Raw genomic sequence first — 15,382 nt, 5'->3', positions numbered from 1 at the left:
GCTGTGCTAGTCTGTTTATGATGAGTAGATGTTTTTTCCAGTGTGTTTTCTCCATTTCTTAGGTTTCTTTAGTAAAGGCTTGGCAAAAATAAAAGTTCAGAGAGGTTCATTGTCTGTAGAAGTGAAGAATTTGATTTGTCTTTGTCAGGCCTAGTCTCTTTCCTTGTCACAGGAATTTCTTTCCTTAGTGTAGTTCACTAGCAAAGAAGTGGTTGTTTGGTTCTTTACTGCAGAAAAAGCCTGAGGAAGAGCCTAGAAAACTTTTTTCCTTTGTCTCTGCTAGCGTTGCTTGGTAATAACTGTGTGTAATGGAAATGTTAACTTCCCTAGTGAGAGAGCTGTCTCAGGGTTGATACCAAAGTGGGAAGAAGCGCAAGGAAAAAGCTGTTGACGCTCCAAAGTAGCAGTAATTATAGCTAACATTTGTTGTCCTGCAGTTTCTAGAGGTACCTGTAGTTTGTCACAGGCATTCATGCTGTTGTGAACATTGCCATCGAGATGGTTAAGCCTAGAGTATGAATCCATTGTGCACACCTCCCTCTTTCTTCTCCAGTGTATATATGGATTTATATAATCAGTATCTAGTGAAGACCCTATATAACCGAAATTCCACAGGTCACTAATTTAATCCATATCTGCACACACAAGTATTCAGGATTATGTTTCCAGACTGACCTGGTGCTGTTGGCCTCATGGACAGGAGTCAGCCTGTGTTTCAGGATGTGGTATCGTTGTGCGTGTTTTATCTTCCCCCTGAACCCCACTGAAGTTGCATTTGTGTCTTCCTTTTCATACCAGGCTTGAAGAACAGGGATTTTCGGGTGGAGATGAGCTGGCTGTGAACTTGCTGTGCCGAAGTGAAACTAATGCTCGGGAGGATGGGGGGAGCACTTAAATGGTGTTTGCATGTGCAAGTCGGCAAACGAAAAACATTATGTAAAGGTGCAAATAACCGCGATGAAGCACACGTGCGTCTTTTACGTTTTGCAGCTGTGTTGCAATCATCTGTTTGCCTTCCTGGCAGTGTTTCGAATGGGATTCCTGTGACTTCAGGAGGCTGCAGCAGTTCCTGCTTCCTGTTTCACATGTAAATGCTTAGGTGCAGTGACCATAGGCGATCCCTAGTGTTAGAGTTAGTTCTCGAGGAGTAAATCCATAATGTTCTAATTAGTACTTCACTAAATACGTGTACAAGTTGGATACAGTTACAGTTAGATAAAATTGTTGCTCAGATTCTCGAAAGAGGTTTGACCCAAGCTTTTTCTTCTAGTTATTGCAGAAACAGAATAAAATTGATGGAACCTCTCTTGGAGGGGGGGGGAAATGCATTTTAAAATTGAACCTCTTTTATTTGTCAATGCTTATGTTCACTGTCCAGCTTACGGAGGGTTAAGTTGCTCTAGAAGATTGAGACGAGGTCTTCCAAATTTGGGCCAGGGATAGAGTGCTTTTCTTTTTTTTTTTTTGCCTTCCAGTGTTGTTGATATTCAAAACCAGTTTTCACATTTGAAGGCTGTTTGGTAGCAAAGAAAAAATGGCTGGAGGTTCTGGAGATGTGTCATTTTGTTAACAGGAAACTGAGCAGGAAAAATCTTCGAGTTCTGTAGCCAAAATCTCTACAAAGAGACAAAAACAGGATGGATATAAAATCAGCTCTCTACTCGTTATCTTAGAGCTTGTTGTTCATTAAAACTGACTTCCTGTGATTGTTCCCAAAACTGATGCATGGTGCCTTTTTAATTTTTTTAAAGAAATAAAAATGCTGGCGACTTTGGCTTCTATGGAAGAAGGGCTTTATTGATTTCAGACAGTAGGAAACAGATCATGTGAATCAACATTTAAAAAGGAATTTCACTGGGCAGTTAATGCTTTACACTGTTACTTTTTCTTCCCTGTGTGGTAAATGGAACTTAGTCATCTCTGGAAGCTTTACGTCTGCCTCCGTCATTTGGTACTCATCACAGAGGTTAAAGCTGGTGTAATCTTTGGCCATTACGTACTAGGTTTTGGTGGCTGAGGTGATGTTTCTGTCTCCATAATGCAGCATAACATCCTCGCTGTTGCAGTACAGTTGGCAGAATTTCAGATCTTCCAAACCATGTGAAACACGGCTTCTAAAACAACTGTTTACAAATGCCAAGAATCTGCAGTGTGGAGAGGTCTGCTCAGTACCCAGATCGTCTCGAATTTGGGCCTGGGAGGCGTTATGAACGCGCAAAGAACTCGCCGGTCACCCTGAAGCCTGGGGTGCTCCGTCTCAGGCGTTGCCTACCTGTGTGTTCAGAGCTGTCAAGTAGGGCTTGGGAAAAGTCAGTCGTGAAACGAGTGATTTTGGAACCTTATCTCTGTAACTTTTTGGAACACATAAAGGGACATACAGTTGCACTAAAATACAGAAGAATCGCAGTCACGCTAAAAGGAGAGGGACCTTTTCATGTGCGGGGGAGCGTGCTTCTTGGTGTAGGGGTTGGTCAGCTTGCGCTGATCTAGCAGACCAGATCTGATGTAGCACTGCATTTGACAGCTGTTTCTTCTTCAAATGCGTGAAGTTGGAAGAGTAACAGATTGGAGGAGGAGCGATGTGTTTGCTACAGAAAGTTAGGTTAAAAAGCAATAAATTTGTGTGAAAGGCTCTTACTATTTCTGGTGGTATCTTTCTTGCAGTTTTGGAACCCTAATTGCAATTGGAGTTACTGTTTGTGCAGTGATTGTAATTACTATTATTCTGTGCCTCACCTGTTCCTGTTGCTGTTTGTATAAAGCGTGTCGAAGACCACGGCGTAAGTACCTGTATATTTATTTTCTTTTTCACATCTTTGAACAAGACTTCCCCACCCCCCTGGAAATATTTAAGCTGCTTCAGAATGTGAAGTTGCAGAGATACTTTGGGATGTTTTCTAAGTGTTTAGAAGTTCTCTTTCCTCACCCCCCTCAATGTATGGATTTTGGGGTGGTTTCTCAATGTATGGATTTTGGGGTGGTTTCTGTTTCTGGGTTGCTTTTGTTTATTTGTTTGTTGAGGTAAGCAGGGGATAGAATGGAATGTTAAATTTTTCCCAGTCTCTTAAAAATGTACCTGAAAAATACTGTTGCAGTCCTGGGCCTTTGTTGTACAATCTTGAACAAAGTCTTTAATTGCAGCATAAAGAGGAAGGAGATCTTAAACAAATTATTGCTGTTTATTAGCTCCTACAAAAATTGATGATGTAATATGTATTTGCTTTTCTGACTCTTATTTAGAGAAAGAAGTACTAACACATGGATGCTTTAGTGTGTAGGCAACATACGAAAGGAAAAACGTGGGCAATCATGGTAGGAAGCTCCTTACCTAATAAAGATGATCCTTATCACCCTAATCTTGAAAAACAGTTCACATTTAAAAATTAGTAGTTTTTCCAGTCTCGTACCAAATGATAGGTAACTTGGCTGCAGGATTTAGTTCCTGGCTTTTGAAGAGTCTGAGAAAAAAAATTCGTTGTTCTTTGTGGTTGAGAAAAAAAGGAAGTAAGTTGGCTGCTGTGCCAGTACGTGGTGGAGGTTCTTATTACCACTGAGATCAATGGAAGGATATTTAGAGGCATACATTTTTACATCTTCCGTGGAACTTCAAAAATGAAATTACCCAGATTTTGAAGTGAGAAATTGATCTTGAGAGATAATGGTTTTTTTACATTACTGTTGTTGGCTGTCCCAGGTGATCTCCTAGAACCACCAGCACTAACCATGTTCCTTTTTTGCTTGTTTGTAGCTGTTGTGACCACCACTGCTTCTACTACAGTGGTTCATGCTCCCTATCCCCAACAACAGGGAGTACCACCCAACTACCCAGTAGCCCCATATCAAGGATATCAGCCTGTGGCTATCCAACCACAACCGGGAATGCCAGTAGCACCATACCCTGCACAGTATCCTCCCCCTTACCCCATGCAGCCATCGGGCCCCCCAGCTTATCATGAAACGGTGGCAGGTAAGGCAATGCCGAGTGTTTCTTAATCCCTTAAATAGCTAGAGACAGTTGTATTGGAGCCAATCTTATATTATTTACACTTACTATTTTCTATGACTATATCAATGTAAATGTATGCAAATTATGTAAAACTCAAGTGATGATGGATGCTGTAATTCACCCTTGCTGAAGTTTCCCCATCACCATTTCTATGTTAAGCATTGCAAGAGGAGATGTAGCTGGAGCTGTATTGGCAAAGTTTGGTATGTGGGACTAGCAGTGGATCCAGTAGAATGTTTTACTAATTCGGTTGAAATTTCATATTAAAATCAAATTCCAACTAACATAGCTATAGTATGTGTTTCTACATACCCTTTCTAATCTAATATTTGCTAGATACTTTAATCTATACACAGATGGCATTTTCTAGTAGTTCATCACTGTTTATAGAATAACAATCTCTGATCAACTTCAGACAAGTTTGCCAATGACTAGCAGTGAGAATTATCAGAATCTTTTCTTCTTTCAAAGCATTGTTTTCCTGCAGCTTTACTGTTGCTATTACTAATTGGTACGTCTGCTGGTAATAGCTGTTCTCTGAATGATTGGCTCCTGGCTGTTCAGAGAGGCCAAAACTAGGCTGTTACCTGTCCTAGGATCTTCAAGCCCTCTTACAAACTACACTGTTCATCCTTCTAGGTAACAAGCAAAGTATAGTCCTGAATAGTTGATAACTTAGAAAGTAACTCTTTCTTGATGACTCAAATATAAATAAAATATAAAAAGTCTGTTCATGGTCTTAAGCATTGTACATTAACGATGTGCAAAACAGCTGTGCATGTAAAGTCACTGACTTAGCAGGCCTGTTGGCTTTATTTTTCTGTTGTAAACTGTGAAGAAGGTGTGGGTTTTATGGAGATTACCCCAAAATGCTTGGCTTCATCTTTGTCATGTGAGGGAGCAAATAAACTAGTCATTTTGCTTCTCCTACTCTCTGGTTTCTCAAACCGTTGCTGGTTTGTTAGTTATTAAAATATTTTTTTTTTCCTGTGAAATTCTTAAAGCACTTTCCATGTTGCCAGCTGGGAATCCCTCAAAATGAGAGCTCTTTCCTTTATTTCCCTTGTCACTCTCTTAATTAGGTCACATGCAAGGGAGACAATACCTGGTCTGTCACACAGGAGCCAGACCCATTCACTTCACAAGATTCAGCAAAGGATAACTACACTTGTATGTTCCAGGGAACTGATCAGGTGCTCCCTTACTGGAACTAACTTGTGCTATTTGACAGACCTGAAAATGCAGATCCTGCTTGAGAGCAGCTTGCCTGAGAATACTAGAAAATAAGGATGTCTTCTGAGTGCTATACACCTAGTATAGAAGTCAAACTCTTTTTAATGTGCTTGGTAGCAGTGGGATACTTTTTCCCTTTTATTTTTATTTTTTAATTAACTGTGTGACTCTTACCAGGAAAGTATTTTCCCTGAAGGAATCCTAAAATGCTTTCTCTAGTCCTTTTTCTTTGGCCCAGTGGTTTATTTTCACTTCTCGGCATCCACAGAACAAACCCAAACCACAAGAACGAAGTTTTTTTGTGATCTTACTTTTGAAATGTAGATGCTTTGAGTTAGCACAAACTGTTCTCAAGTCCATTTAAGATGCTAGATAAGTTGAACCTCTTTACCATGTGCTCAAAACAGAAGTTGCTATTATAGATGTAGAATTCAGAATATAAGTCTTACAAATCTGTGTTTTTATTGTGTTTTTGCTTTTGCAGCTGGTGCTGGAGCACCTTACCCAATCAGCCAGCCCCCTTACAACCCTGCTTATGTGGATCCTCAGAAGCCTACCTATTGAAAAGATCCTCTACTATGCTTCTGCATACAAAACTTTTTCAAGTATAATTTGTTCTGTTTACACCCTGCAACTGTAGTATATTTTTCTGGAAGACAGCAATCTTTTGTCTAAGTAAAGTGAAAGTTCATTCAGTATCTTCTCTTTTTAAATACTTCGAGTACGAGAAAGGAATGTTTTTTCTTGTGGAAGTTGTTAATTTATACCTCAAGCAAATACAAAAAGATTTTGTTCTATATACAGTGAGAAAAGCATGAAGGAGGAGTACTTCAGAAATAAGAACCACAGTAACATTTGCTGTGCAATAATTTTGAAAGGAGTGGTCTAATATGAGCATTGTCAAACACCCAAAGCTGTAGCAGTCTTTTGCACAGTATTAAAACATAAAAACAATCTCTGTGAAACTACCTGATACGTTACATATGTTCTGCCTCTTTTGAAGCTACTATTGTTAGGTATGCTACAATGCAATACATTAATTTACCATTCAAAAGGGAATTTTCCTTTTTTGAAACGCATTTGCCTTCAGTAAGGGGTAACAAACCACGTTTAATTGTCTTTGGACTAGTTGCATTTTTCTGTGCTAAATAGCATGAGTTGATAATTTCCTTGTTGTCTTTCCCAATTTTAAGGCTCAAAAACTGTGCCTTCATTGGGTGTTTTCTCAGGCCATTTTCATTTATATCTAGAAATCAACAACAAAACCAAACTCTCTGCCACTTCATAGAACAAATAGATCAAAAGCTGAAAACCTGAGAATTCTTCATAAAAATTACTGGACAAGTATTTGTTGTCAAAGTTACTATTGGACAAGCTTACTTAAGTGATCTGTTGTTAATGAGTTTGGAAGAAAAACTAGCACCTTATCACGTTAAGCAGAAGTACCGGCCTGTGTTCAGTCCTGCCTCATCATAGGGAAGGAATTTATTTTACAGGAGTGATGGGATGTCAGAAATAGGCTGGGGTTTTTAAATGCTTAGAGTCTGTCACTGTCTGTCTCTAGTGGGAACTGTAGATGGCAGGAACCTAGGGATGATAGATCTTTATAAACTCAGTCTGCATTTGAGTAATAATACGCGGGACAATAAGAAATCCCAGCCCAACACACAGTAGAGATTAAACCTCCTGTTTGCCTTCAACATTCCCATAAAGCTGAGCAGAAAACAAGAAGTCAGGGAAAGGAAGAGTGATAGGATCTGGTCACAGCAAGGTAGTGTATTTTCAGGAAGGTAGTGCTTGCAGTCATGAAATGTCTTGAGACATCCTCAAGACTGTTGCCAATGTTTGCAAGGCTTTTGGCTCTATATGCCTTGTATTGATCAAAGGAATCATGAATTCTTTTGTCCTCTACAATTACATCTTTTCTAACATTGAAATACAATTTGTTATTCCTCAGTAGAGCTATCTAGTCAGTGGTATGTATCACTGTGACATAATTAGTGAAGTAATTTTGACATATCTCATACACTGTTTTAGAGAGGCCATTAAGCCATTTGTCCTGCGATTCTACATTTGGGGTATATTACTGTTTGAAAAACATTGATGGTGGCATTGTTTTACCTCATATGATGGATGGAAACTGCTGCTGTCAAAGGCAGCCTTATTTTTCTTCCTGATTCTTTGGTTTATTTCTGTGTTATTCCAATTCTTCTTTTCAAGAAAGTCTTCAGGGCATTTCAGAACAAAGTTGTAGAAAGTTTTTAGCATTGTGATTCATGACAACCTATGCCTCTCTGTTACACCTCTCTGAAGTTAATAGCATGAAGTGGTGCCAGGAGGCACTTGCAGAGCATGTATGCCCTGTATCTGTGTGTTCCTCCTCTTTTCTGCCTTGTAAGCCGAGAAATTGGGCAGTGCTTCATTCCACTGTTAGGAGTTACGTGAGGAAAAACCAAAAATGGACAGTGTCTCCTGTACGGAGGATGAAGTGTTTCCCTAGAAATTTGGAGTTTTTGTGGGTGGGTGGGCACTGAATAACTGCAGAAATAATTCCCTTGCTATAGATCCAACCCCTCTGTGTTTATTCATACAGAAGGAGGGCAGAGACTAGTCCAGCACCTTTGTTAGCCAGCTGCCTGGATGGAGTCTGGCCAGCGAGAGGCAGCCAGTGAGCACGGCTGCTGTGCAGCTCTCAGAGCAGAGGTACAGTGTTCTAGTGTTGGGCTTCATGAGGTGGTTACTCTGCACAGCTCTTCCTTGTCTCCATCTGATGTGACAAAGCGTACAGTTCGTGGCAGCGTTAGCAGGGTTACGTTTTGGTTATGAAAGGAAAACCTGCAATTTCATGAGAAGTTGGCTCAGTCATCTGCCATCATCCCTAAGGAAAAGATCGTAAGAAAGTAAAGTGGCAACAATAACTGAGGTCCCCAAACCTGAAGTTTTGGCGTTGATGTTGTACAGACCAAATAAGTTGTCTTGAACAGCACTGTATGTGGAGCGGTGGGAGGAGATGAGGGCTAGGGTTAAGGAGCCTGAAAATTCACACCTTTCCTTCAGTGAACATATGCTAATGACAGCTGTATACAAGTGAAGAGATAAATCATTAATATACAAGGAACTACTTTAGTAGTAGCATTACTACTTCAGTTACAAAACTTCTTGAAAGGAGAGAAAACGGTCCACTTCATAATTGGAGCACTTAATCAGATTTTTTTTATAGTTAGTGTATTAATCATCAATAATAATAAGGCGTAGGACCAAATTTTATTTAGTTGTTGCTCCGCAATCTGTTGAAGCTTGTTTTCACATAGTTAAGAGAATGGGATGGTTATAGAAAGGATGGAGAAGTTGATCCATAAACTTTAAGCACTGCTGATGTGTCAGTCCAAGTAGCTGTTGCCTTCACGTCAAACTAGTTATCCACAGTGCCGTATAGGAGGGGGAATGGAATTAAAATTTTAAATGTTCAAAGAGTGTATGTTAATTTTTTTAATTCTGTAAGTGCCTTTGTTTCAGCAATGTTGTGTGAAATTAAATACAGTAGAATATTCTGTTGTACTGAATTTACTAGATAATCATTGTTCATTTTATTACATACTGTAACCTAGCTTTCTATGTTGTTTGTAGTTTAAGCATAAGTATTGGAAAGAAATGGCATAAACTCTATGCACCTTTGTAATAAATGCAGTGTTTGAAGTATATTCCATCAATTTTGTTTTATTACACTCCTAAATAATACTCAAATTGAGGCTATCTGCAAAGCTACATTTTACTTGTGTTTGACAGCTAGTGTTACCAAGTGTACTTTAAGTCACCTTGTATCATGAATATCACTTTTAGTAGTGGAGACTGAAGCCGTATCAAAATTACAGGTCACAACGATAAAGCAAGGATAATATAAGCTCCTGAATGATACTCTGACGTTATGCTTCAAAGCTAATCTAAAAGGATTGCTCCCATGGCCTTTTCTAGCCTAAGGAGTAAATTAAATGCATGATGTTTGAATGTATTGGCTAATAAATCTGAAGACATTTGAAAAGTCTAGTGTAGACAAGATGGTAGCCTTCAAAGAAGTCCATAATTTGATTAAAGTGTAATATCTTCTCAATGTATTTTGACTTGTGTGCTGAATCGCATGCCTCATTTATCAACGTGACCAATTCAACGTGTGGTAAGTGATGCTTCCTACTCTGTGAAAACACTTTGGCTGATGTTTTTGAGTACTTTCAATAGTTTTGAAAAAAATGCTTTTGAAAAGCTTTATTCAGGCCCCCGACTTACCAGTCTTTCACTTGAAAATATTTCCTTTGAGCAGGTCAAGAATGCTTTTTATAAGACACCAAGCAGTACTGATTTGTTTGAGGGTGTTCAGTATATAACCATTATTTCCTTGAATTGCCAGCTAAGTTTCCAGTAAGAAAAGGGGCGGGGACACACACACACACAAAAAAAACCCAACCAAACAAAAAAACCACCACAGCCTCCCCCCAAAACTTGTTCTGAAAGAGTTGTTTATCGTGGAATAATCAGGCAGTTTTGCAGTGTAACTTCTTGAATTTGCTGGAGCTTCAGCTGCAGGCTGATAATGTGTTGCAGGTGAAACGCAGATCATTTCACTTCCAGTTTTATTTTGCATCTTCTCAACAGAATTTCTGTTGGTTAACTGGGGACAGCAGACAAAATGTATGCTCTTAAAAGCCTAAATCTAGAAAACAAATATAACTAATGCTTGGGCTAGAAATACACCAGGAAATTGCAGAGTTATTTTGGTGTTTTTGTTGCCACTACTTTTTAGTTCATCTGTGTTTCTTTTCCCACAATGTTTTAGCGGGTGCATCTGTGCAATGTGGCTGAATTTGAGAAGTGACATGCAGAGAAGCCTCCTTCTGTTCAGAGAAAAGCTGTGTGCCTTCCCTTCTCTCTGCGCGCAGGCCTGAGGAACAGGAACTAGCCTTCGCTTTAAAACCTTCAGATTTCCTTTAACAAGCACACTGAGTTTCAAAGGTACCTTCACCCTCTAAAATTGCAGCAAAATGTCACATAGGAGAGCAAACCACTGGACTAAAAAGTTGAGAGCCTGGGGTTAGGTGAGGAATACCGCTGGTTATGTTTTCATAACGTTGAATCAGCAGTTGTTTACGGTAGTGTGAATTTTTCCAGACCAAAACTTGGCATGCATCTTAAAACCCATGGCAGGGTTGCATGGAGAAGCTGGACACAAAGGAGGGAAAAACTTCAGCAATTACTGCCAAACAAGCAATTCTTTCCTATTCCCTGCTCCCCCAAGTATGGAACCTTAGTATCCTATCTAGGCATGTATGGTAACTTGCCAGGTTTGCTTTAGCCAGTGGTTTGGGGCCTATTTTTTTTCCCCTCTGGTTACTGTTTGACCTCATCTACTTGTTAGTATAGCCTGTGTCACAGGGACCTGGTCAAATTTACAGCTTTTAAGCAAGCTGTATAGGAGAGGAAAAAAGTACCTGAGTTAAACCTGAAAAAGGTAAGTTATTTTATCCTTTCAAGGGCTCGGGCATCTGTATTGATGGAGTAGTCTCCTCTGCCTCACCTTTTTACAGCAGTCACCACTAAGGGTGAGTTAGCCATAGCATAAAGGATGTCCTTCTGTTGTCAAGTGATCTCTTTAGGTTTGAGATGCAACTAACTATTTTTGTCATATTGGATAGGAGGCTCTGCCTGGCACAGCGAGGCATGGGACCTCTCTGGTTCCCCTGGGGCTGCTCTGTGCTGGGTGGGTTCGGAAGCAATGCTGTTTCCATCTCAGTGCTGTCCCTCCTCTCCTGACAAGTCAGGTGGGTGCTTCACTTTTTGTCTCACTAGAGTAGAAGACCAGTTCAAGATATGTATACATTAACCTCTGATACCCCGTTTTCCTTACTGCAGTCAAAAAAACTTTTGAATCTGGTACTGGAGACTTTTCATTCTAACATTCCTTGCTCCTGCAGTTGGGTTTTGTGGTTCACTCTCTGATGTTACTTTGGCCCTGGAATCAGGAAGGATTGGCTTCACAGCCTGTTGGACAGGTATCGCAGTGTGGCTGTGCTGTAAAGGAGGTCTTTAGCAAAACAAATTGTTCAGCTATATTCTCAAAATACCAACTTACAATAGGAGTAATGCATAGCCAAAAAAAGTTCTTGTTCTGCGTTATCCCTTTTAGGAGACTCTGCAGTTACATGGTTGGACTATAGTAACGAATATGAAGATAAACCAGCTATTTCCTCTAGATATTTTCAAAAGCAGGTTACCACTTGAGCAGCTATTTGGACCACTATTTCACTTACAAGCTTTAGGACTAAAACTTTTAAAGATTAGTCCAAGGTGACTATACGTACCTGCTGCAGGGACAAGATGCTCAGCACATTGCTAGCTCCTGGCAATTGAACTTCGTACTGAACGTGTTGGCCCTCGCTCTTGGAAGCGTTTTGATAAACTTCAGCCACAGTGGGTTTGTAGGTCTTTACAAAACTCACAGACCACCCTTTCCTTATCAGTCTGCTAAATTCTAATCAATGATTTATAGTTTTTAACAATTTACACTTTAAACTTAAGCTTGCAATTGCCATTACATTCACAGCAGATAATGCAATCTTTACACAGGCAGATTGCAACCGCTGCGCTTGACCTTAATATAACCATAAATAATTAATATTACTGACTAACATAAAAACATTATTCAACAGTTAAAATAACTTACTGTTCTAAAAGTCTAGCACAGGCTAAACTTTCTTAAGCAGTATTTCACACTAGTGGGATTAATATGTATAAAAACAACTCAGATGTTGCATGCTACATGATGAGCTATTTTCTATTTGCCATCTTCACCTACTACAGTTTGGTTGACACAGAACAGATGTTGTTTGTTCTAGTCTATGGAAATCTGGTCTGATCACGGGCAGGACTAGATGACCTACACAGGCTCATTCCAACCTCAGCTACTCAATGAATCTACAAGTTTTAGAAAATAAGATGTTACAGATGCAAATTCCCTAAATATTTTAGTCAATGAAGCATCATTTCCTTTATCTCTGTACGTACCTTTAGTAGAAATAAACTGTTTTGTGTTTGAATTCATGCAGTACCTCACGTCCTTGAATCGCCACAGGAAGATGCTTAGCAATGCAGTGGTACCTCCTCCTGCGCTGTGACCGTTCAGGGGTAGTGTCAATAAATCTTAAAAAACAAGTTGGTGAGGCTATCATCCTTCTTGCATAAAGTTGCCCGAGTAATGGGTAAGCTGGTAGAGGTGATTTGCTTTCTTCATCCAGCTCCTGCCTAGCATTAATCCTGTCTGCTCAGTAGAGTTCGCTGAGGACGAAAAAGCCAGCTACACTTAGCTTTTGGCAAAGGGGAAACTCATTGCCATCCTCATGGGCAAGAAAACATGGGTGGCTGCTGCTGACTGAGGAATGGGATAATCATGTACAGAACACGACGAGTGGTTTTTGGTGTCGCTCAACACTTCATTATTCAGTCTTGTGACTCTGCTGGATGCCAGAGTAAATTCCTTTTCTCAGTCAATAACAGAGGCACAGCTTATCTATAACATGTTGGGAAAATGCGAACTGGCTTTGAAAAAAGTGCTGCTATGCTGTGAATTCTTCAAGGAGTGTCTGATGAGTACAGTCTGAGTTCTGTTATTTTTAGGTCATGAAGATAGTAAACCTGTAGCCCTGTAACTTGTAAAAATGCTTCAGTTTTTTTCAGGGGCTCATCAGCTGTTGCATACATGATTGGATCTCTTTAATCCCAAGAAAAAAAATCTCCAGAGAATGTAAAAAGGGAAGAATTACTGAAGGTCAGTACAATCTTGCAATAATCCTGACAAAAGATTGGTCACTGTAAACGACTTAATGAATTATGGCCGTTCTGTAAGTATACTAAGTATTCTCTTTAGGACTGCAGCCTCAATTTTCCTTAGGAGCATGAACTTTTCAGTTACAGAAAAAGCTTTTGTTTTTAAAAGCTCTGGTTTAATTTCATAATGCCATGATGATGATGTTTCTGCTGGTGAAGGTGTAGGGGTTTGGGTTGGTTTGTATATAGCCTGGGCTATACTGCTTTAAAGTCAAAAGTGTGTAGAAAACGCATTAGGGTGTTAAGAGTAGCTAGCGGGCATGCAGTGCCAGAAGGGAACAGTTGGGGGTATTTTCCTAGCATTTTTTTCCAGAGATAACGCTTCTGTTTATGTAAGGTTTATCAGTAATACGCTTCTCCCTTTTACCAAGTTGCCGTACTCACCAGGCCCTCTAGATGAGGCCAGGAATTTCTTAAACAAGTTTTTATAACTGCATTGCTTCAACAATTTGGCATTCCTTAACTGGTTTCTGTCAAACTCCTCTTAACCATTCCTTTTGTCTGTTTACCCAAAGAAGGGGTTTAAATGCATCTTATCTCTATATATAAACTCAAATTATGTTTAGAGAAATTAGATGGTGAGAACAGCATAGAGCAGTTGAAAAGTGACGGCAGGTCATTGCATTTTGGGATATTGTGACTATTGCATCATTGTTAGGACAGCTCTAAGTTTGCCACTCACAGCAGGCAAACTGCCAGGTACTGCTTTACCACGGCTTGTGTTCATAGGGCTATATTTGAAAACTTTAACTTGATGTTTATTTTGGGTTTGAGTAAGGAAGGGGCTTCTAACTGACATTCTTGAGCAGTTCTCTCTAATCCTGAAGGCCAGGAAAGGCTGTGTTTGGTTGCTTATGTTTTTGTTTTTTTTTTTTTAATTTATTTTGTATGTTTTTAAATAGACAAGTCAAATGGTTTTGTCACACTGAAACTTCTGTAGCATGTCTTGTCCAGTGCCTTGGTGGCAGTTCTAGGGTTGCTGCCATGCAAGCATACACAGATTTTGCTGTTATGTGCCTGCATGTCCTTCCTTGCTGCATTTAAACTGGAAAATGGCAGTTTTCCAGACGCTACAGGAGACTTGAAACCCGTTACTGAGAGGAGCTGTTGGCAGCTTGTGTTTTACAGAAACGCACAGGCCCTGCCTGGTGGAGCTCTGCCAGCTGCTGCTCAAAGAGGAGGAAGGCTTATCCCTAGGCTATGTTGTGGGAGGAAGGAGTGAAGCTTTGTACCTAGGAGCTTTGGCCCTAGGGAGATGCTGCATTATTACACTGGCTATTCCTGCATAGTTGTTTGTGGGAAAGTTCTCTTCAAAAGTGAAAGCCAGGTCAAGATTTTGTTCAGGGTACCAGGGCAGGACACACCCTCTTTGGGTTATGACCAGAGAACTGGATGTTTCCCAATTTTCCAAGGGCTTCCATCCCACAGTAGTACTGTCTCCATGAGGACCTGGTCCCTGGAGCCAGGCTTGTTCTGTATCAAGTATCTGACAAAAAATGAACAAAGCTTTCCAAATTATTTAAAAACAGAAACCTGTAGGCTCATTTTAATAGCAGTCATACTTTTCTTTTTAGGGTCTAAGGTTCAGCTGCTACCTGCAGCTGACAATCATCCACACTTGAAAGGATAGAGTAGTAGTTCTTCCTCCACTCATCAGTACTGTATCCTGGGAATAAGATGCTCCTTCATCTTCACTGAGAAAAGAGAGTGAACTCTGGTGATCATTACCAGGCTTTGAATTTCTTGCTCAGAACTGAGCTGCCTTTCTAGAAAGGTTTTTAAAAATCACAGTAAACTGATACCAACATGAAAATTTTGGAAGTCAAGCAAGAAAGTGTTACAGCTGCAAGAGAAACAAATGCGTCCAAAAGACTTTGACATGAACTCAGCAATCCCAAACACCTCAGCACATTCAGCATCATAAATTCAGCTGTAGTCACAGTAAAATGGAGAACACAATAGTGAAACTTCCATTCCATTCACAGCAATTTCATAAAGGATGAAATTCATAAACAAAACCAGTCATAAGCCATTGAGTAGTTTTGCACAGCAAAACAGTACATTGCAGTATAATTCTTATTTCTTTGCTTTCCAGTACAGTTAGATGATGCTTAAATAAAATAATCACAACAAAGAAATGTGTCCTAGTTGTGCTGCATTTGAGTGTAACCTTTAGGTCATCCTTAATAAAATAGATTAATTTCAGATTTACACTGGCAGTGATTATGATGATTTAGCGGAGGAAGGACGGAGATCTTTGCTAGATGTTAG

General features: G+C 39.8%; 1 protein-coding gene across 1 annotated transcript; it reads left to right on the top strand.

Annotated features, from left to right (window-relative positions):
* Positions 1–878: 878 nt before the first annotated feature.
* Positions 879–5,803, top strand: SHISA5 (shisa family member 5). The gene is made up of 4 exons (XM_010284732.1): positions 879–1,087; positions 2,665–2,780; positions 3,749–3,967; positions 5,724–5,803. Exons 1-4 carry the CDS (start codon positions 879–881, stop codon positions 5,801–5,803), a joined length of 624 nt encoding a protein of 207 aa, XP_010283034.1.
* Positions 5,804–15,382: the final 9,579 nt, after the last annotated feature.

The sequence above is a fragment of the Phaethon lepturus genome, unplaced genomic scaffold, assembly GCF_000687285.1.
Source record: "Phaethon lepturus isolate BGI_N335 unplaced genomic scaffold, ASM68728v1 scaffold43413, whole genome shotgun sequence".
Lineage (NCBI taxonomy): Eukaryota > Metazoa > Chordata > Aves > Phaethontiformes > Phaethontidae > Phaethon > Phaethon lepturus.
Note: the sequence above shows the minus strand (reverse complement) of the source record. Positions and strands in the feature narration are given on the sequence as shown.